General features: G+C 39.0%; 1 protein-coding gene across 4 annotated transcripts in view; it reads right to left on the reverse strand.

The window, feature by feature from the left end:
• STK38 (serine/threonine kinase 38) overlaps positions 1-22,139 on the reverse strand; it is a 69,609-nt gene that overhangs the window by 10,389 nt on the left and 37,081 nt on the right. For all 4 annotated transcript variants that reach the window (XM_023586549.3, XM_071218433.1, XM_004450388.5 and 1 more), the window contains 7 exons: positions 14,593-14,644; positions 12,980-13,102; positions 10,945-11,028; positions 6,833-6,956; positions 4,427-4,581; positions 1,756-1,858; positions 868-929 (listed from right to left, as the gene is read on the reverse strand). In XM_023586549.3, the coding sequence (XP_023442317.1) occupies positions 868-929; positions 1,756-1,858; positions 4,427-4,581; positions 6,833-6,956; positions 10,945-11,028; positions 12,980-13,102; positions 14,593-14,644 (703 nt within the window). The remainder of the gene's footprint in view (positions 1-867; positions 930-1,755; positions 1,859-4,426; positions 4,582-6,832; positions 6,957-10,944; positions 11,029-12,979; positions 13,103-14,592; positions 14,645-22,139) is intronic.

Below are 22,139 nucleotides of genomic sequence, written 5' to 3' on the forward strand. Positions count from 1 at the left end.
CGTGATCATCATTCTAAATTAGTCACAGTTTTCCATTGCTGTTATTCTTGCTTTCTAATGACAAGCTGTTTAGCAGTAGCACTCACTGATTTCATTTGCCGTGGGTTTTTGCCAAAGTGTAAGTAAATAATGATGGATATTTCTATTATCCCTGGTCAAAAATTTTCCAGTTACTAGACATTGGGACATGAATGTTGTACTTCAAATATGAACCAATTAATCAGCAACTGTTAAGCATAAACATTTTCCTATATAGTGATATTTTACTGGTGAATTTGTACTATTTAAATAGTTTCCAATATACTACTACCAAGGTAAATGCAACGAATTACTTATTTTTCAAGCTTGCTGAGCGTAATCCTGTATGTATATATACTCAAACACTTATAAAGTAAGTAATAAACATTTCCTTTATATTTCCACCCAATTTTTTTTATCACCAACTTCTTTTTTCCACTGCAAAGAAGCAAAGGATAGGGCCGGTGAGTTGAGGAATCTTGATTTGCCTAAATTCTAAATAGATATTTGTGCTTAATTCCATTTTTTGATAGGCCTCCAATTGAAACATTACCCCCAAAACACCATAAAGATAGAGAAAAGATGGGGTAGGGAGGAAAGGAGTTGTGAATGAAAACGAGGCCAGAATTAGGTCACCCACTGAAAATGCCACAAGAAAGACAACCTAATATTATCGGCCTTCCTTCAAAAGATCATCTTTGGTGCTACTGATATAACAGCACTCTGTTACAATAATCTCAAAAGCAAGGGATAAGCTGCAGACATTTATGCAATACAAATTTATATACATATTTTTTAACTTGTTCATACTTGGTCTGTAGTATTTCAGAAGCCATAGATATAACTTACTAACTGACGTCTGTTTCTTTTCCAGGTTTCTGCTTTCCTTTTGGAATTCATGTTCTGAAAAGCTAAAGATGGAAAAAACAAGATTTAATCAAAGTTCAGACTGGAATGCTTGATTACTTTTTAGGTTTTGGGGCTCTGGTTCAAGACCCTAAATTCTTGCTTTTCTGTCCATACCTCAGTTACTCTTGATGATACATTCCCAGCAAATCTATAAACCCAAATCAAAGGTTCTAAGCATTAATTCAGCAAATCCAGAGAGTTCTAAACAGCACATCCATGTGGGTCATGAGCTAGACAGGACATGGACAGGTCTTAATCAGAATTACAAGGAATCCAGTCTCAGTTATAAGCAAAGACCCCAAAGAGAACCTAAGACATTCATAATTTCTCAAAATTACCATCACGTTTCTAAGAGTAGTCACTATTATATATTTCAGGGACTACTGATTTTATGATACATTGTTTGACACGTGCCTCTGAAGGATGAACTGTAATTTTACTATATAGTTTCTATGGTTTGATAGTACTCAAGAAAAAGTAACTAGCTAAAGATAAAGCTCTTTATTCCATGACAGAAAGCAGCACCTAGAATAAATCTAGGCTGGAGCTGTTCCCAGGACTTTTTCCTCAATTCTCTGCTTACCCTATATTCATGCCCAGTAACCTTGCCAGAGAGCTCCAAATAAAGCTGGTTTCAACATCTGCCTTAACACATTGGGCAGCACTCATCTTGCTTAACCTGACAACAAAATCACAGTCAAAACTGGAAAGACATTTTTACTCTCTAAAAATCTTTCCTCATCTGTCCTGCATAATTTGGTCACCAGAAGAACAGCTCTTCTAGGCCCAATTAAGGACAAGAAGGCCAACATCACTATCAGCACTTACTGAAATCACTGGGGAGGCTGTGGTTCAGATTCCTATAAAATTCTGTCCTATGTGCTTTCTTCAGTCCTGTGCAGAGGCCAAAGTCAGAAAGTTTCACGTGACCCTATGAGGAGAAAGAAACATTCACGGATCTGGAACAGAACATAATTTTCTCCAGGCTTCTTCAGTATCTATTACATCTTCACAAAGAGTACTATGTTTTTTTTTTCTTTTATCACAGGGGAAAACATGTAATAGTAAATAAATTTTTTTAAAAATCACCCCAAATCCTATTATACTAATAAACGATTTTCCTTTTTGCGTATTTTCCTATTTGTCCAAAATAGAGAACCCTCCATAGCACCTACCAATAATTCTACTACTTCTTAAACTAATTCAATCAAATATTCCTATGTTTCTCAAAATTATCTTTTTTTTTTTTTGTTTAAAGATTTATTTATTTATTTATTCCCTTCCCTTGTTGTCTGCTGTCTGTGTCCATTTGCTGTGTGTTCTTCTGTGTCTGCTTGTATTCTCATTAGGCAGCTCCAGGAACCAATCCTGGGACTTTCCAGAGTGGGAGAGAGGCGATGACTCTCTCGCACCACCTCAGCTCCCTGTTCTGCTTTGTCTTCTTATTTTCTCTCCTGTCTCTTGCTGCACCAACTCTCCGCATTTGGCCAGCACTCCTGAGCAGGGCGACACTGCCACGCGGGGTGGCACTCCCGTGCAGGCCAGCACTCCGTACAGGCCAGCTGGCCCTCACCAGGAGGCCCTGGGTATTGAATCCTGGACCTCCCATATGGGAGATGACAGCCCAACTGATTGAGCCACATCCGTTTCCCAAAATTACCGTTTTTAATGTCTATGTAATACTCAAGTGACTCAATACATCATTGTCTATATAATATTAATATGACTTAATACATCATTGATACTCATCCTACTAATCCTGGAAGTTTACTCTATTTCCAACTCTTTGTTCTCATATAGTGCAGGCTGTGAGCACCCCTGTGACAGAGAAGCACTATATTCCCAACCCTAACCAGGCCTGGCACAGAAAAAGGTGTTAATAAATGGGACTTACCATAATTCGAGAATTATTATTACAATATTTTCTAATGAATTCATGTATCTGTCTTGTGTTGTAAATATACTGTAATTCTTTTCCTACTTTATGTTGTTATATACCTAAATCTGACTTATGATTTTAGTTGTTAACGTTTCTAAATTGTAATTTGTAGTAAAGCACTTCAATGCTTTTGCATAAATTTACAACACTGTTGGTGTGCGCTTGATTTACTCATTCAGTAAAAGAAAAAAAGAAAAGCAATGAAAATAATCTGACTACACTGACTTCTTTGATTCACTCTAGGAAGCAGTTTTATTAACACTAATATTAGAAATTAACTTTCTCCAAAGAAATATTTCAACAAGATTTGTAAGACAAAATGAAAAATAATATAGAAAAAATAAGCAGAATGTTTTGGTTTATGAGTCAAACAGGAAAAGCTTAGAAATTTTTTAATATTAAACACAAACAAATCTATAAAAATACAATTTCAGAATTTTTATATAATCATTTGAGAATAAATTCTAGATCAGAAAAAAACGGTGCTTAAATGGTAAGTAAATGAACAAATCTTCATTCATATAGCTTTTGCTCCTTTTGAATTATTTCATTAGGATAAATTTCAAGGAGTAGACTGTTCCAAAGATAAAGAGAATAAACATTATTTCATGTTCTTTATATAAATTGTCATACAGTATTCCAGTTATAAGTTTCTGACTTTATAATCCTCTTCAAGGAAAACTCAGACCACCTATGAGCCAAGCACTATGCTCAGTGCTTTAAGCATGTGGTCTCATCCATTAACTCCTAAGCCACACACCACACTTAGAAAAGTTCAGTGGCTTGCTAGACAAGTGGCAGAACCGCAGTCAGAGATCAGCAGCTTATGCTCTTCCCACAGACCAGGATTACTTCACCTTGCCAAGCCTCCCTTTTTCATCTAGAAAATGAGGATAATGATCTTTTCCTGGCAGGAATTATAAGAATTAATGCATATTAGGTTTTAAACATAGTGCCTGGCACATAACTATCCCTAAGTAAAGGTAGATACTCTTTTTTTTTTAACTTTTTATTGTGAAATAATTCCTGCAAATTTTCAAGAAAGTCTGCTGTGAGTTTAGGAATCAAGCAACCAAGCTTATTTGCATGTCTAAAGATAAATATAATCAGGCCATTATAGAGGCTGAGCAGGACTCTTCAAGTAGAGAACATATGATTTGGAATCTGGACTTTGTAACTTTATTTTTTTTTGGCCTTATTTCCTGGTTTTCAGCTGGGTTCTCATTAACTGACAAGGGGCTCTGGATAGGTGATGAATTAGTATAGTTAATTATATGCTAAGGGAAGACGATTCTTGGTTTTATCACACACACACAAAAACCTAAATCAATTTTACTCTTCTTCATTTTCAAGAATGTCATTTATTTCTACAAGAAGTATTCAATCAAATCACAGTATATAATTTAAGCCTTTCAGAGAAAAGAAAAGAAAGCAAACAACTACTGAAAAAAAAATTACATAGCTTTCTTACTATGAGTACCATAAGCGGTGCAGGTGTTAAAGCAGTGGCTGCTCAATTCAATTAATATACACAGTTCATGCTGCGACCCCCACAGGTACCTTGCTGTCCAGGAGAAGGTTGTCTGGTTTGATGTCTCTGTGGATGAACCCAAGTTGATGAATGGAGTCTATGGCTAATACTGTTTCTGCTATATAAAACTGAGTCTCCTCTTCTGTCAGAGTGTCTTTTTTCATCAGTAGGGTCATCATGTCCCCTGAAAACAAAGTCACCATACACACAAGTAAGCGCCGGTCTTCTGGTATGTCTTCCTTATCTGCCAATATAAGGCAGTGCTAAATAGTCCCCTGCTGTGGTCCAGAAACTGACCCACACTACCAATATGGGGAAATGGGAATCGGTTTTGAACATTTAAAAGGTAAAAATCACAGCCACTGAGAATAAAGCACTTTCACATCTAAGCTGACTGATACTGACCATTGAGCTGTGATTTCCATTTTACTTTTGAGAGAAAAAGGAGGTTTTCCTAACATTAAAGAAAAAATAAGGTAGAACAGGTGGAGCTCAGTGGTTGAGTGTGCGCTTCACATGCACAGGGTCCCGGGTTATATCCCCAACACCTCCTAAGAACTCTTTAAAAAGTATGTTTGTCATTTGCTTAGGATAATTTTTTGGACTGCATAAATATCTGCCAACCTCTATCTTCATATACAGAACTTAATGGCACCTCCCCATAGGTTGTAGTACCATTGTTACAGAGAGATGTTGAAATGCCAAATAAAAAAGTAAGCATTTTGAGGTTTCTAAAAACAAGCTCCCCAATTTCTACTTACAAAACACTAGAATACAAACAAATAAAAAGGCAGAACACTTAGGCAGAATGTGTTAGTCAATAAAAGCTAAAAACAAACACCTGAAAATTCTATATACAGCTGCCTCACAGAGGTAAGCTTTTAATACATCCCAAGATCAGTGGGCTTTTTTTCCTCCAGTACTTTATTAGAGATATTTAAATATCCCTCAGTATGCTATATGCAAAATTTTATAGCACATAGCAATTAGAAGTTAACTTCCTTTATTTTCTGAAAAGTCACAATTTTGTTATTTTTGCTTAATACCAATAGCATAAAATGGCAGCAAGAAGATTCTGACCCTAAACAGTTAGACAAAAGCAATGAAAATGTGTATAAATAGTTTAAAGCTAAGAGAAACAGGAGACACAGTTTAGACTTATATAAAGCCACTTATATTAGAAAACAGCAAAAAGAGAAAGAAACCTCAGATTTTAATAAAACATCTTGCTGCTTTTTGAATTTCATATCATCAATAACTTTGGGGGAATTTTTATATTCTTGGAGCCAAGTAGATACTTTCTCTTCAGGTAAAAATTAAACCACTCATTGAAATGCTTCAAAAATATGATTTGCTAATCACGCTTGGTAGCCACATATTCAATCTGGAGACACCCAGCGGCCTGGGAGTGATGTGCTTATGCTGGCTTTAAGGTAGTCATGTGCTCTTAGCTCCATGGCCCAGAACAGCCAATGGCCTCACCTGTGAGCTTGCCCAGATTATCAGAGAACTCAGGACAGATGCTCTATGGCTCTGCAGACCAGCTCCACAAAATGCAAAAGGCTGGGTCCAGTAGACATGAGGAGAAGCTAGCGGAGAGGTTCAGGTAAGGCTTGAGGAGACACGTATCAAGGGGCTGGTAACCAAGCTGGTTCTGTTTAAGAACTGGCATCTAAATGCTGACGGTCTCTCCTCATTCAACTAGACATACTCTTAGAAAAGCTTTACAAACTGTTGATGAAAAAAAAAAGATTCTATGACCCTAGATCTAAACTGAGGGTTGTTTCAAGTGAAAATATTATGCCATAATTATAATTGCTTTGCTATAGGGTCAAAAAAGAAAAAGTTTTCTTTTTTTCCCCCAGTGTTTGCTCAAAGTTCAGTTGCTCACTGGGAAACAGGCTGTGTTCCTCAGAACAGATGGCATGTTCTGTTTTGGGTTACTTTGGAGCTGTTTTAGAAAATGTACATGCTGGATTACATAAAACTTGAAATCTTGGATAGGAGAAAGTGCCTCTGGTTATTACCATAGATAATGAGGAATTAACCCCTTAATATAAATTATAGAAAAAGAAACAAAGTTTAAGCGAAGAATGTTGTTGTTTCAATTTTGTCACATGGGTAACTCATATATTTCCACTGACAGGAAAGCAGGCAGAAGTCCCTAGTTTATTCCTATATACTAAAAAAAAAAAAAATGAAATGTCCATCTGAAATCATGAGAATGAACAAGAAGGTTACTTTTATGACACTAAGAAGGTAGAAAGGCACCCCAGCACAAGACAGGTTATTGACCTCCTTTATACACCTAAAAAAGATATAGAAAGCAATATTGTGAGCACAATTAAAAGTAGAAAGGAGGGTTAATTGTTAATGTGAGAGAGAGAAACCACAGAACAAAAAGGAAAAATGACCTTTCATCATCAAGTAATTACCTCCAGGCAGGAACTCCATGATTAGGTAGAGGTTTAGCTTATCCTGAAAACTATAGAACATTTTCACAACCCACAAACTGTCTGCCTCCACTAGAATGTCACGCTCCGCACGAATGTGGCCAACCTGGAGGTATATGCATTTGATTAATGACAAGCCTTGCTCTTCTTTAATTAGATTGTATATTTGTTTAAACAATATTAAGCACTGTGAGTATTTAATTGTGAAGATGCAAAAGATTTAATTTCTGCTCAGGCAAATCTACTACCTTAAAATTAAAAACATTTGACTTGAAGGTCTTCAGTGGTGAAAACTTGAGCGCTGATAAAAGGCTAAAAAAAAATGGCAAAATGAATGGCTTTAATGCAAACGGCAGCTTTAACAGCGCTATAAATTTAAACTATGATTAGTTAAAAATTATTATTCTTTTTCTTACATTGTGTTCCAATAAACTTTAAGATAAAAATAAATCTCCAAAATGAGACTTTGTAAACAAGTTCTACCTCAGGTATGCAATGATATGTGCAATGCTCTGTTTGACAATTCTAAAAAGCTTTCATGCCATAGTTTTATATTTAGTTCACTGTTGTGCAGAGTATGCGCTCAATAAATTCTCACTGGATTGAAATGTAAGAACACCTAAGGAAATCTGTGGATTCAAATTAATGATATTCCCAATTTTCTACTTTCTGAAATAATATAAGATCAAACTGTAGAAGATTTTTTTTTGGGGGGGGCCTGGTAAAATTAATTAAAATAATGTTTTATATCAAGACGGTATATTATCAAATCCCACTCCCTCCCCTCTATTTGAAGTTCAAATGATTCCAAGTTCACAAGACTCCAAATCAAGGCTAAATTTATTAAAACCCAGTCCAACCTGAATAGAGGTTTTGACATTAACATATGCTACAGGTCTTAAGTTCCACAATATGTCCTAAGGTAAAATATGTACCAAGACTCACAAGCTGGAATTTCTGTTTGCAAATTCAGCACGGTTGGATTTTATATGATATGATGTTCTGTGTGCTTGTTTGTTTTATGGGAGTATCTTTAGCAAGGTCAGATACTCTTCTCTTTGGACATAGATCCCATCCCTCTCTCCTGTCTACACCTACCCTGCCTCGTTCTTCTGTGCTATCTTCCAGGGGCCTGGAGACATTTGAGTCTGCATTTATGAGTTTTCAATCTCAATTCAAAGCAGTCTTTGGGGAATTTTTAAAAAGCTTCAATGTTGCAGAAAACTTACATTTTCACATCTCTTATCATATCACCTTATGATATGAGGGTGGGAAAAATGGAAGATAAGGCTGGTCAGGAACTGTGCTATGAAACCATGAGAAAGCAGAGTAAATCACCTGCCTTAACTCAGCCTTAAAACTGAAGTGAAGCTTTTGGGAAGCACTTAAACACTAGATGCACTTGCTGGACTGCTGCCTTGACTATGATCCAGGCACCACCAGACTCCACAACTGCAGAGCAGCCTTCACTCACTTCTGCTTCCCCTGGTTTCCTTTCAGCCACCAACCTACTCTAGGGAACTAGAGAAAAGGAGAGGCATTCTACAGTCACACTTGCCACCCACCCTGGAGGACAAAATGCAGACTACAGCGTTCCCAGATTGTCAGAGGGGAGCCTACAGTCACTACAAGCATGCCTTATAGCGTGCTTATTCTCTCCTGGGGCTGAACAGCAGCTAGGAATCCCAAAATCTAGGAGTTGAGCCAGGTGAATGTAGGTAAGGAAGGGAAGACCTATAGCTGCAATTCATACCAAAGAGTTCTCTTTCTTCCATTCCATACATATTTAATGGTGTGGAAAGCTACATGCTCGTTGCTATTGTGGGAACTAGGAAGCAGAGTTAAAAATCAGTTTTTTGTCCCATCTTAACACAATACTGGCATCAATACCTTCTGCGGGATACTTGCAGTTATTATACACTGCAGTCAGTCCTTAAGCAATCAGATAAATCAAACTAAATTTACAGATAATCTGCATTCATGCTTTTTTCAATAAAATGTACAATACTTAAAATTTTATCTTTTTTACTGGCATCTTAACTGGAGGTTTTCCCTTTGCACTGAAAGAGAAATATTAAGGAACTGGCCAAGAAAAGATCTCTTACCCCTTAGACTTTTACTTTCTAGGAGGCAGAAATTTCCATCCTGGGAAACAGAATAACAACCTGAACTCTCAGTGATTAAATTTAATTCTGTACAGTTCAGTAAAAACAAACCAACAAACAAAAAATATTTTTTTCTTGAGGTAAACCACCTATACCTACTTACAAAAAACTAATCTCTCTGAATCTGAACTGTCATTTCTTTATCCAAAAATGATGATGGATTTACACTAGTCTACTTCCAGTTCTCACCTACACAACCTGCTGCGTACTTCTTCAAGATGGCTGACCCAGCAAAGGCTGTGGCCATAGTGAGATCAAACCTAGGGAGGTGAGTCCACCAGCAAGGCGAGCTAACTAATCAAGGTATCGTATCATTTAAAATCCTAATGCTAACAGACATTTCTCTTATTTTCATTAGGAAAAAAAGTAGCAATTGACTTTGAGGAAGGCACAATATTTGAGAAAACATGTTTACATAAAAAGTTTGGCTCATCCTGTCTGTTAACATGTTAGCCACCTGTCACCTGCTACATAAGATTAATAGCTCTGAAAGTCATGGTGTGTACTTCTCGTCACAATTTTATTCTAAATACTAATTATTTGATAAAGAGGGTTGGTTAAAAAGGGCCTTGGTTTAAAACTGTAAGAAATGTATCTTATAAAAATAAAACTTAATGGTGAAATGCAAATATACTGACTATTCAAACCAGAAACTTTGCATTTTCCTTCCTAAGATTAACTAAACTCTTTTAGTGACTACACAATCCACACCAAAAAATTTTTTTACATAATACATAAATAGGGCTATTGTGCATTTTTAGTAAGTTTAATGTTTGTATGAACTACAGTGTCTAAAGAATTACTGCTGGGTTATTTGGTACCCTCAACCAAAATTCCTGAGAGTCTAAAGCTTCTGTATAGCACATAAAAATAAAAGAGAAAATAAAAAATCAAATCTCTTAGAAGGCACCTAAGTGACTACAGAGAGGACTCTGTGATTATACCTCCTCTCTAGGAGCAGAAAGGATTTGCGTGTGGGGCCAGTTTTCACCACTTGCTTGGGCCCTGGATTGGGAACTCCTCTTGCATAAAGTACTTATGCTTCTAGGAGCAGGTGTGGCTCAAGTGGTTGAGTGCCCACCCCCCACATGGGAGGTTCCAGGTTCAGTTCCCCCGGCCTCCTGAAAAAACAGAAACAAACAACAAGCAAAAATTGGAAAAAAAAACACAAAAACAAAACAAAAAACAACTCAGAGGAGCTGATATGTGGCTCAGTGGATGAGCTTCAGCTTCCCACATAAAAGATCCCAGGTTCAGTCCCTGGATACCCAGTACCGCAAAAAAAAAAAAAAAAAGTAATTCCGTTTCTTATAAACCAATTTGCAAAGCAGGTTTGGGTTTTTGCAAGTGTTTGCAATCATGAGAGGAGAATGTGCACTGCTCTTCCATTTGCACTATGTTTTTCAAATTCACTCAGCAATTGGAAGGATGGTTTCTCTCCTAGGTAGTAATGAGCTACCCAGAAGGCCCAACTTCGGTTTGGGTGTTTAGTATGAAGCATATTAAGACAAGTTTTAGATTGTAAATCCAAAATTCTAATTCCTAGATTCCCAGATCCAAGGTATAGATACAACTTCTATCTCTCTGCTCTCAGTGAAGAACATGCTACCACAGCAAGTGCGACCTCAAAAAAAGTGTCTCATGACAAGGACATCTCATGATCAACTGGGAGATACAAACAACAGATGCTTCTCCAGTAGGTTTTCAATCTAAAAAAAAAGACTGTACATAACCCATAGGCATAATTTTTACTTTTAAAATATATATAATTGCTTCTTTGTTAGGAAAAAAGTAATATATGTAGACTCATACATGATAGAGCTAAAGAAAACTGTAATAAGAATATACATTTCAATTAAACAAAAACAGCTTCAGGAGACAAAAAAAAATCATAAGCTGACTAAAAGTACTTCTACAGTTGTGCTTTACCTGCTCTTTTTCAAGCATATCTGCTTTACGGAGTATTTTCATTGCATACACATGCCCTGTATCTTTCTTCTGAACAAGCCGCACCTAAATGTTATAAAAGAAATGCCAAGTCAAGAGTTCACACTGCCAATATCTTCGTGTGTTATAGGAACTAATATTTAAACTGAAAGAATGTTTTAATTTTAATATAAGCAACTAACAATAACAAAGCAGATGAAAATGCTTTTCAGTGTTCCAAAATGTGTGCATTACACATAGAGAAGACAGTGCTAGGAACAGTCTCAACCAACTCCACATCTAACAGCTTTGGCTCCCTATTTGAACAAACAAATCTAATTTAAACTCTTCCGTTTTGAAATTAAAGACTCACTAAACCACTAGCACAAGTCATCCATTCAGCTCAGAAAACCTAAGGAACTTACTACAATTTAAAGCAAAAGGAAAAGGAAGCAGATGTGGCTCAACAGACAGAGCATCTGCCTACCACATAGGAGGTCTAAGGGTTCGATACCCAGGGCCTCCTGGCTCATGTGGTGAGCTGGCCGATGTGCAGTGCTGATGCATGCAAGGAGTGCCAGCCCATGCAGGGATGCCTCCATGTAAGGGTGCCCTTTTGCGAGGAGTGGCCCCTGCGCAAGGAGAGCCACCCCACACGAAACTACAGCCCGCCCAGGAGTGGTGCCATACACAAGGAGAGCTGACGCAGCAAGATAACGCAACAAAAAGAGACACAGATCCCCAGTGCTGCCTGATGAGAATACAAGAGGACACAGAGGAATACACGTGAATGGACACAGAGAGCAGACAATGGGGTGGGGGTGGGGGGAGAGTAATAAATAAATCTTTGAAAAAAAGGGGAAAAGCTTATGAATAGGAAAAATGTCTGGAAGGAAAAAAACCTAAAAATGTACATAATTAGGAAAATGGAGTTATACTTTCCTTCCTCTTTTTTACTTTCAAATGTTTTAAAAGGGAATCATTTTATGATGAAAATAAAATTAATGGTTTACAAATCAAAAGAATATTTCTTGCCACTCAACCTCCCACACCCAAGATACGTATGTTTTCTTCTCCTTGCACCACATTTCTTCATGTTTTCCCTAGCCGTGTCCTACAGCTCTTCCCCACTGAACAAAAGGCTCTTTGATAGGTGGCACTGTACTTTTCCCTCTCTCAAGGGGCCAACCCAGAGATTCTGAACACTGTGGGATCAATTTAATCTTTCATCTGTTTCTCTGCATATGTACTCACATTTCCCCTGGGTACTGGCTTTTAATAATATGTTGCTCCTTTTTCACAAAGATAATGCAACTATTGCATCACTTGGGCGTTTTCCATTAATAGGAATGACCTTGCATGAACATTAAAATGCTCCCCAACCGACTGCTCTCGTGACCAAGCAGGATGCATCTGAAAGACTAGCTCTGACAAAGCAGCAAAGCTTTTCTGCTCTTTCCTACTACCTATACAACTCCTTTCCATAAAATTCTGTCTCCCAGGGTCATCTTTTTGAGCTATACCAATCTGGTAGGAAGAAATAAAGGGTGGAAATATGCTGTTGGTTTGTTCATGGAAAGGCAGTGTGGTACTGGGAAAAGCAAGGACTATGGGTCAGGAAGACCTGGGCCTAATCCTGGTCCCACTGCAGAATGGCTGTGTGACAACAGGGCATAATCCCTCTGAGCCTTAATTCCACCATCTATGAAATGGATTACTGTCGGGATTACAGGAGAGATGCAATCAGTAAATAAAAAATATTGGTTTTCTTTCTAACTTTCATCTCTCCCTCTAGATCAACACTTAAAGCACCAACCCTGGCCACAGAGGAAAAGCAATGAGAGACTGGGGCAGTGAGAGGAGAAGAAAGAGAAAAGGAGGACAGACAGGGCAGTCAGGATATAGGGGTAGCACAGCTGACCCAATTTTGGCTATATAACCCCATAATTCGGCTCTATCAAAATCCCTAGCTCATGGTATATGGGAAGCTTCAAAGTTCTGTGGTATTTTTTATTTGATAAGTAGCTGTGGTTATTACCTCACCAAATGCACCTCTGCCTATTACTTTTAAGGATTCAAAGTCTTCCAGGCCAAGTCTTGTCCTCTTCAAACGAAGAAACTCTGTTTCCTTCCGAGCATGTGCTGATCTCCTGAGCCGTTTCTAAATGTTTAAATAAGGAAGAAGAGGAGGGAGAATTGAAATCCTGAAATGCTGCAACAAAGTCATCCTTGTGATCTAACCCACCTGGAAAGTAAGGCCACTCTAGACTAGGCAAAATGTTTTCACTCATGACAAGCACCTCAGAAGGACCCTCAGGAGACCACTTCCCCCTTCCCCAGCCCTCAGATACAATAATCGAGCCACACTGAACAGGTGAATACTTTCTCTGAGGACTCCAACCTACTCAACAATCACTACTCTAACTTTTCTAATAAAGGGGGGATAAACAGTCAACAACATGTTTCTTTAACCTTTATTATATAAATATACATATATAAAATAAAGTGTGTTTTTCTATTTCCCTTTGGGGCTTTTACATTTTATGTTCTAGCTTTCTGTTATTCCTGGAAGTCTTGGGTACTTTTCACCATCTTCCTGGGTTCCGTGATTCATTCCTATCTTTAAGGGTACTTCCACTGCCACTTTGGTTTCTTACATAGTCCCATGTTAACTACATTTTCTCCTACCCAGTCTGTGGGCATGGGGGCAAGGGGCTTTAAGAAGGATATTTTGCCTTGATATTGATTTCAGAATTTCCTTCAGAAACTCACCCCAATTCTCATGGAGCTTCTCAGTGAATTCTGTGTAAGTATACCATACAGTTATCCCTTCCACACTGTGGGGGCGTAGGGGTGCAGTGCCCCTGGGAGCTGAAAAATCTGCCTAAAATTTCTGGCCCTCCCACATAACAGAGAAGTCTGAATTTTTTCTTTTTCTTTTATAGGGTATTTAAAGTAACTTATTATAAAATTTGAGTTATTATATAACACTACACAAATATTTTATGCGTTTTTGAGTTTCTAAACTTTTTCTGAGTTGTCTGCTGGCCTTCATGTGTTGTCTCCAGCTTCTGCAAAACTCCCCCAAAATTCCCATTTAATATCTTATGCCAAAACCACAGTAGGGGAAAGTCTCAATGGGGAAAGGAAAACTGTAATTTGCTTTTTCAAATGTTAATTTGATTTCACTGACTTCAACCTTCCTTCTTCTTGGAATTTGAAATCTGAAGAGGAGTGGATGTGGCTCAAGAGGTAGAGCACCAATCTCCAACATGGGAGGTCCTGGGTTTGGTTCCCAGTGCCTCCTAAAAAAACAACGTTAGATAATAAGCAAAGCAACTGAAAAGGCCAACTCAGGGGAGCTGATGTGGCTCAGTGGTTGAGTGCAAGCTTCCCAGATACAATGTCCCAGGCACAATCCCGGCCCCCAGTACCTCAAAAAAAAAATCTAATTGATTTATCATCATTGGGCCTAGAGAAGTCTTTCGCTTGTGAGTATACTTAATAATTAACTTTTCCCTCTGCATGAATAAATAAATCCAGAAACAAGTCAGTGCTCCTAAGTTCCTTAATCACTGACCCAAAACCCTTCCCTTCTACACCAAGGCTAACAACTTGTTGGAAAAGACGATTTGCCATTCTGAATTTTACCTCGTCATCTTTTAAGCCTTCTTCTTCCATCACTTTTTCTAACTTCTTTTGTCTAAAAAAAAAAAGACAACAAGAATAGCAGTTGCGTAACTTCTTAAATTTCTAAACAAATGTAGTAACTGTCTTTTGAAAAATGAGAAAAACATTTAACTCTCAAAATGTTTCTTTAAAACAAAAGATAACAGTTACTCAGAAAAGGGGAAAAGATTCCTACCTTTTGTTAGTTCTGCATTTTGAAAAAGATTGTATAAGATGTTAGTGCAACAAAGAATCTTGTTTCAAAATGAAAGTTCTCTCTCTTTTGTTTTTGCAGAATTTCCTCCTTAAAAAACCACAAACAGCTGGCATTTGATAACCTTAGGTGTTTCTTTTTCTCTCTGACTGAAATCTACTTCCTTAATTTTCACATCTTCCTCTTCCTTGCCACAAGCAAAGAGTAATAAACAACAAAGGTAAATGAAGAATTTTGAAAATCAAGGGGAAAAAAATGATCAAAAAAGATGCTTGCTACCCACTATCAAAGCTTAAGGCTCCAAGTCCAAGGAGCACTGAATTCTAGTTTAGAAACTGCATCTAAAAATATTTTTGATCTACAGTCACATATAGTTTTATAAAACTAAAAGAAATGAGTAAAACTTGATTACAACCAACTCCAGAGAACCTCCTTTTTTTTTTTTTTTTTGCATATGTAAGTATAGATTCTGGAATCTCCCTCCATCACTTGCCAGCATTCCAGATAAAGAGAACCGAGTGAACAGGGCAGGGAAAGTAAAAATGGCAGGTACACTGACGCAACATGTAGTCTAGTGTGGCTGAGGCGTACAGTAGGCAGGTTAGAATGGCATCAGACTACAGATGGCTGCCACTGTAGCAGCCACCAAGGAGCAGCAGCCACGGCTCTGCAGTACCCATGGCCGTGGCCTCAAGAAGAGCCACCAGGTGACCAAAAACATGAGCAAGCTGAGGAACAGTTGCTCCTGTGGACACCTCACAAAGCACACCAAGTTTGTGCGGGACGTGATCCGACAGATGTGTGTTGCTTTGCCCCTAAATGAGTAGAGCTGCCATGGAGCTGCTCAGATATCCAAGGACAAGCAAGAAAAGGATCAAGGAAAGGATGGGGACACATCTCTGCACCAAGAGGGAGAGAGAGGAGCTGAGCAGCACCTATTCATGAGGAAAGCGTCTGCCAAGAAGACTGGGCCACCTTCCCTGGGCATAAAAACCTTTACAGAAAAAAAAAAACAAAACTAGAGAACGTCAAATGCCCCACGAAGAAGGCCGGACCTTATTCTGTAGGCAACTGAGAACTAACAGAGGCTTTTTGTGGAAAGGAGTGATGTGATGAGATTTCTATTTTTGAATGGTAACCAGCAGCCATGCAGATCTAATGGACTGGCAGGAAAAGCAACTGAGAAAGATGTGGGGCCAATAAAAACTATTGTAATGATTCAAATGTACAGTAAAGATCTGGATCTAGAGCCAAAAACTTGAATGAAGTGAACCAAGCCATTGCAAGGATGGCTGACTAGGAGTAGGAGTCAAGAGAAAATTCTCAGAATTTCTTGTCAGTGGATAATGATGCCACTAGCCATGAACGTAAACATAAAGAAAAACATGTGAATATAATGAGTTTCATTTTGATTACTGAATATTTACTGTAGTAAAAAGTATTTAGGGGAAACGGACTTTGGCCCAGTGGTTAGGGCGTCCGTATACCATATGGGAGGTCCGCGGTTCAAACCCCGGGCCTCCTTGACCCGTGTGGAGCTGGCCATGCGCAGTGCTGATGCGCGCAAGGAGTGCCCTGTCACGCAGGGGTGTCCCCCCCGTGGGGGAGCCCCCACGCGCAAGGAGTGCGCCCGTGAGGAAAGCCGCCCAGCGTGAAAAGAAAGTGCAGCCTGCCCAGGAATGGCGCCGCCCACACTTCCTGTGCCGCTGACGACAACAGAAGCGGACAAAGAAACAAGACGCAGCAAATAGACACCAAGAACAGACAACCAGGGGAGGGGGGGAAATTAAATAAATAAATAAATCTTAAAAAAAAAAAAAAAGTATTTAGTTAAAATGACTAAATTGTTAGAAATCATATTACAGATACACAGGATCAGACAATGAATAACAGTTTGTGTCCAAACTCTCAGGAAATGAAAATAAACTATTGTGACCCTAATGGAAAGAAATCCCTCTCTAATTCCAAGAGTATTTTGTGTGTATGTTTGTTCACATATTGGAGGGAGAAAGCTTTACTATTGGTAGTTTCTGGAGTGTCAGTGGTTAGGATAGTTTGAATTAGGGGTGAGAAAAGTTAAAGTATAACATCATGGCAAGAACTATACTGAACTCTACCACAACAAGCTCTTTTTGTACCTTGAGTATCAAACACTGTCATACCTTCTGACTATATTTTATCATAACCACATCAGGCTTGGCTATAAGTCCAATGACTTATCCACTGCACCAAAGAGCTAGCTCCTTCTGACTAAATACAAACAGAGATTTTCTCTGCTTACCACAACTGTAACTAAATTGGTTTCAGTAGAATGCTTGCCTGGAATTGCAGCTATCAGAATTAATCCCTTGAACAAAATCAGATTCTTTCATAAAATGAAGTTTCTGGAAAAAACCTATTATGTGGAATTATGCATGGTAATAAATTTTGGGACCAGGTCAACAAAGACATTAAGAACACCAAAAATAATAATCACACAATCACAACCTATGATAAAGCTTAAAAGTGACATTCTTAAGAACCCTTGTTCTATGATAATTCCAAGGAATTATGGTGAATTCAATTAGATTTACAACAGCATTATGGTTATAGAAGAAAAGGACTATATTTTTAGAGAAATGTACTAAAGTATATAGAACTGAAATGACAGATGTTTGGAATGTGCTTTAAAACACAATCGTCAAGGGAGCCAATGTGCTCAGTGATTGAGTGACTGTTTCCCACATATAAGATTCAGGATTCACAATCATGATTACTCCCGGGAAGATGGCATACTAGAAAGACATGGGACTCTCTTCTCCTCCAGAAAAATAGCTATAGGATAGGGTGAAACAGCCTGGAAAAAGATCTTCTAGGGTTTAAGACACCAGGTGAAAAGACTAGACACTACCGAGAAGAGAAAGGGCCAAAGGAGGGGAACTGCGACAACAGAACTGTGAGTTGAAACCAGTGGTGGCTGCTGCTTGCACCAGCCCCCACACTAAAAACATTTAAAAATTATCAGGCCTCTGGGCCTGCCACTACAGAGAAAGGGGGCTCCAGGGATCCACCACACCAAGAAAGAAGAGAGAGAGGGATACAGCCTAAGGCTGACTCAGTTTTTAACTCATAAATCGGGTCTGCTGTGTCCCAGGCACCCTTCCAGGCCTGGTGGGACTGTGCCATTGTTTGCCTGGCAGCCAGCAGGGACTAAAGATATACAACCTCCCAATCTCCTCTCCTCTACCAACACGGATTGATTGTTGAGGACTCAGAGGGGAGTGGAAATATTTCCCACCCAGGAAAAGAGGGGGGACTACTAGAGAAGGCTGGAGAACCTTCACTGAGAAAGTTTGAATGACAAGGTTCTTAGCCTCCAGCAGGAAGCTCTATCACATTGATCAAATCTGTATTTCAACAAAAACATTCCCACCGGGCACCGAACTGAGCGCTGTCAAAGAGCGCCATCTGCTGGCAGACCAAGGAAGCACATGTGAGAAAATTAAAAATTAGTAAGAGGTTCTTCCTGGCCTTTATACCTTCCCTCCGTTAAGGAAGCAGGTCTGCTACCAACTACTGAGTCCAGAACCCAGTTTTGAGCAACAAATAGGGACAATCTGAACAATCCAAGTTGAGGCAAGAATCAAAAAGCAATGGTAGGGAAGTGGACTTAGCCCAATGGATAGGGCATCTGCCTACCACATGGGAGGTCCACAGTTCAAACCCTGGGCCTCCCTGACCTGTGTGGAGCTGACCCACACGCAGTGCTGATGCGTGCAAGGAGTGCCCTGGCACACAGGGGTGTCCCCCGCGTAGGGGAGCCCCAACACACAAGGAGTGCACACCGTAAGGAGAGCCGCCCAGTGCGAAAGAAAGTACAGCCTGCCCAAGAATGGCACAGCACACACAGAGAGCTGACACAACAAGATGACGCAATAAAAAGAAATACAGATTCCCGGTGCCGCTGATAAGGATAGAAGCGGTCACAGAACACACAGCGAATGGACACAGAGAGCAGACAAATGGGGAGGGGGGGGCAGAGGGGGAGAGAAATAAATAAAAAATAAATCTTAAAAAAAAAAAAAGTAATGGTAAAATACAGCCTACCACCACTAAATCCCTATGAAAGAAAAGAAATTAAGCATCTGAGTAAACTACTTCATAATTAGATGCCTAAACATCAGCAAAAAATTAAGAGCCATACTAAGAAAATGGAAGACATGGCCCAAGAAAAGGAATATATCAAAGCCCCAGAAGAGACATAGGATTTAAGAGAATTAGCAAGACATGCACAAATTTCTAAAATCAAATTAATAAGTTGAAAGACAGTATGACTAAAGAGATAAATGACATCAAGAAGACATTGAGGAAGCACAAATAAGAATTTGAAAACCCGAACAGAAAAGTAACAGAGCTCATGGGAATGAAAGACACAATAGGGAAATGGACTTTGGCCCAGTGGGTAGGGCGTCCATCTACCACATGGGAGGCCCGCGGTTCAAGCCCCGGGCCTCCTTGACCCGCGTGGAGCTGGCCCATGCGCAGTGCTGATGCACGCAAGGAGTGCCGTGCCACCCAGGGGTGTCCCCCGCGTAGGGGAGCCCCATGCGCAAGGAGTGCACCCATAAGGAGAGCCGCCCAGCGTGAAGTAGGGAGCAGCCTGCCAAGGAATGGCGCCGCCCACACTTCCCGTGCCGCTGACAACAACAGAAGCGGACAAAGAAACAAGACGCAGCAAAAAGACACAGAAAACAGACAACCGGGGGAGGGGAGGGGAATTAAAATAAATAAAAATAAATCTTAAAAAAAAAAAAGACACAATAGATGAGATCAAAAACACATTAGAGAGAATCGGATGTGGCTCAACCCACTGGGCTCCCGTCTACCATACTGGAGGTCCAGGGTTCAATGCCCAGGGTCTCCTGGTGAGGGCCAGCTGGGCCACGCTGGGATGCTGCCCCACGCAAGAGTGCCACCCTGCATGTGAATGCCGCCCAGCACAGGAAAGCTGCCCCACACAGGAATGCCAGCCAACGCAGAGCTGGCACAGCAAGATGACGCAACAAGAGACACAGAGGAGAGAAAATAAGACATAGCAGAACAGGGAGCTGAGGTGTCACAAGAGAGTAATCACCTCTCTCCCATTCTGGAAGGTCCCAGAATCAGTTCCCAGAGCCAACTAATGAGAATACAAGCAGACAGAGAAGAACACACAGTGAATGGACACAGAGAGTAGACAACAGGGGGAGTGTAAGGAGGGGGAGAAATAAATAAAATAAATCTTTAAAAAAAAACACATTAGAGGCATGCAACAGCAGACTCGAAATGACTGAAGGAAGAATAAGCAATACTGAAGACAGACTAGCTAAAATTGAAGACAGAAAAGAATAGGGAGAGAAAAGAATGGAAAAAAATTGAGCAGGGGCTCAGAGTTGAATGATAACAGAAAATGCAACAACTTACATGTCATGCGAGTTCCAAAAGGAGAAGAGATGGGAAAAGGGGCAGAAAGAATACCTGAGGATATAATAGCTGAAAATTTCCCAACCATCATGAAAGAAATGAACTTACATGTCCAAGAAGCACACCGTACCCCAAACATAATAAATCCAAAAACACTTATTCCAAGAAATACCCTACTCAGAATGTCAAATGTCAAAGATAAAGAGAAAATTCTCAGAGCAGCAAGGGAGAAGCAAACCATCATGTACAAGTGATGCCCAGTAAGACTTAGTGCAGCTTTCTCTTCAGAAACCACGGAAGCAGAAAGACAATGGTATGATACAATTAAGGATACTGAAAGAGAAAAACTGGCAGCTGAAAATTATTTACCCAGCAAAACTGTCCTTCAAATATGAAGGTGAGTATAAAATATTCACAAACAGAATCTAAGAGAGTTTGCAAAAAAAGAATCCGCCTTTGCAGGAAACATTAAAGGAAGCCTTAAAATCTGAAATAAAAAGACAGGAGAGAGAGGCCTGGAGGAGCGTATAGAAGAATAGAGAAAAGATAACCAAAAGAGTAAAATGACAGACAAAAATATGATACGACATAAGAATACCAAAGAATAAAATGGTAGAAGTAAATAATGCATTTACAATATTATCGTTGAATGTGAATGGATTAAACTCCCCAATCAAAAGATACAGGCTAACAGAATGGATAAAAAATAAAAATAAAAAAAAAATGAGCCATCCATATACTGCTTACAAGAAACTCACATAGACCCAGGGATACAAACCAGCTGAAATTGAAAGGGTGGAAAAAGATACTCCATATAAATAGTAACCAAAAAAGAGCAGATGCAGCTATATTAATATCAGACAAAACAGACTTTAAATACAAAAAAGTTATGAGATACAGAAGGCCATTATATATTAATAAAAGGAAGAAATAACAGGCATAAATATCTATGTACCTAACCAGGGTGTCCCAAATACAAGAGAACTCTGGCAAAACTGAAGGGAGAAACAGACATCTCTAAAATAATCGTTGGAGACTTCAACACCCAACTCACATCATTAGATAGAACAACTAGACAGAAAATGAACAAAGAAACAGAGAACTTGGACAATATGATAAACAAGTTAGACCTAACAGACATATATAGAACGCTGCATCCAAATTCAGCAGTATATGCTCTTCTCAAGGGTCTATGGATCTTTCTCCAGGAAAGACCACATGCTAGGGCACAATGCAGCTCTCAAATTAAAATGATTGAAATTATACAAAGCACTGTCTCAGATCATAACAGAATTAAACTGAAAATCAATAATAGACGGGAAAAAAGCAAATCTGCAAATGTGTGGAGGCTGAACAGCAAACTCCTAAATAATTAATGGGTCAAAGAAGAAATTGCAAGAGAAATCAGTAAATATATTGACACTAATGAAAACAACAACACAACTTATCAAAACTTACGGGAAACAGTGAGGGCACTCTTGAGAGGGAAATTTATAGCCCTAAATGCCTATATTAAAAAAGAAGAGCTAAACACAAAGATTCAACTGAACTAGAGAAACTAGAAAAAGAACAGCAAACCAATCCAAAGCAAGCAGAAGGAAAGCAATAACAAACATTAGAGCAGAAATAAATGAAATTGAGGGGAAAAAAAACAATACAGAAAATCAACAAAACCAAAAGTTGGTTCTTTGAGATCAATAAAATTAACAAACTCCTAGCTAGACTAACAAAGAAAAAAGGAGAGAAGTCGCAAATAAACACAATCAGAAATGAAAGGGGGAAAGTTACAACTGACCCCACAAAAATAAAAAGGATCATAAGAGGATATTATAAGAAACTGTATGCCAACAAACTAGACAACCTAGGTGAAATG

Source organism: Dasypus novemcinctus, chromosome 11 (genome assembly GCF_030445035.2).
Source record: "Dasypus novemcinctus isolate mDasNov1 chromosome 11, mDasNov1.1.hap2, whole genome shotgun sequence".
Classification (NCBI taxonomy): Eukaryota; Metazoa; Chordata; class Mammalia; order Cingulata; family Dasypodidae; genus Dasypus; species Dasypus novemcinctus.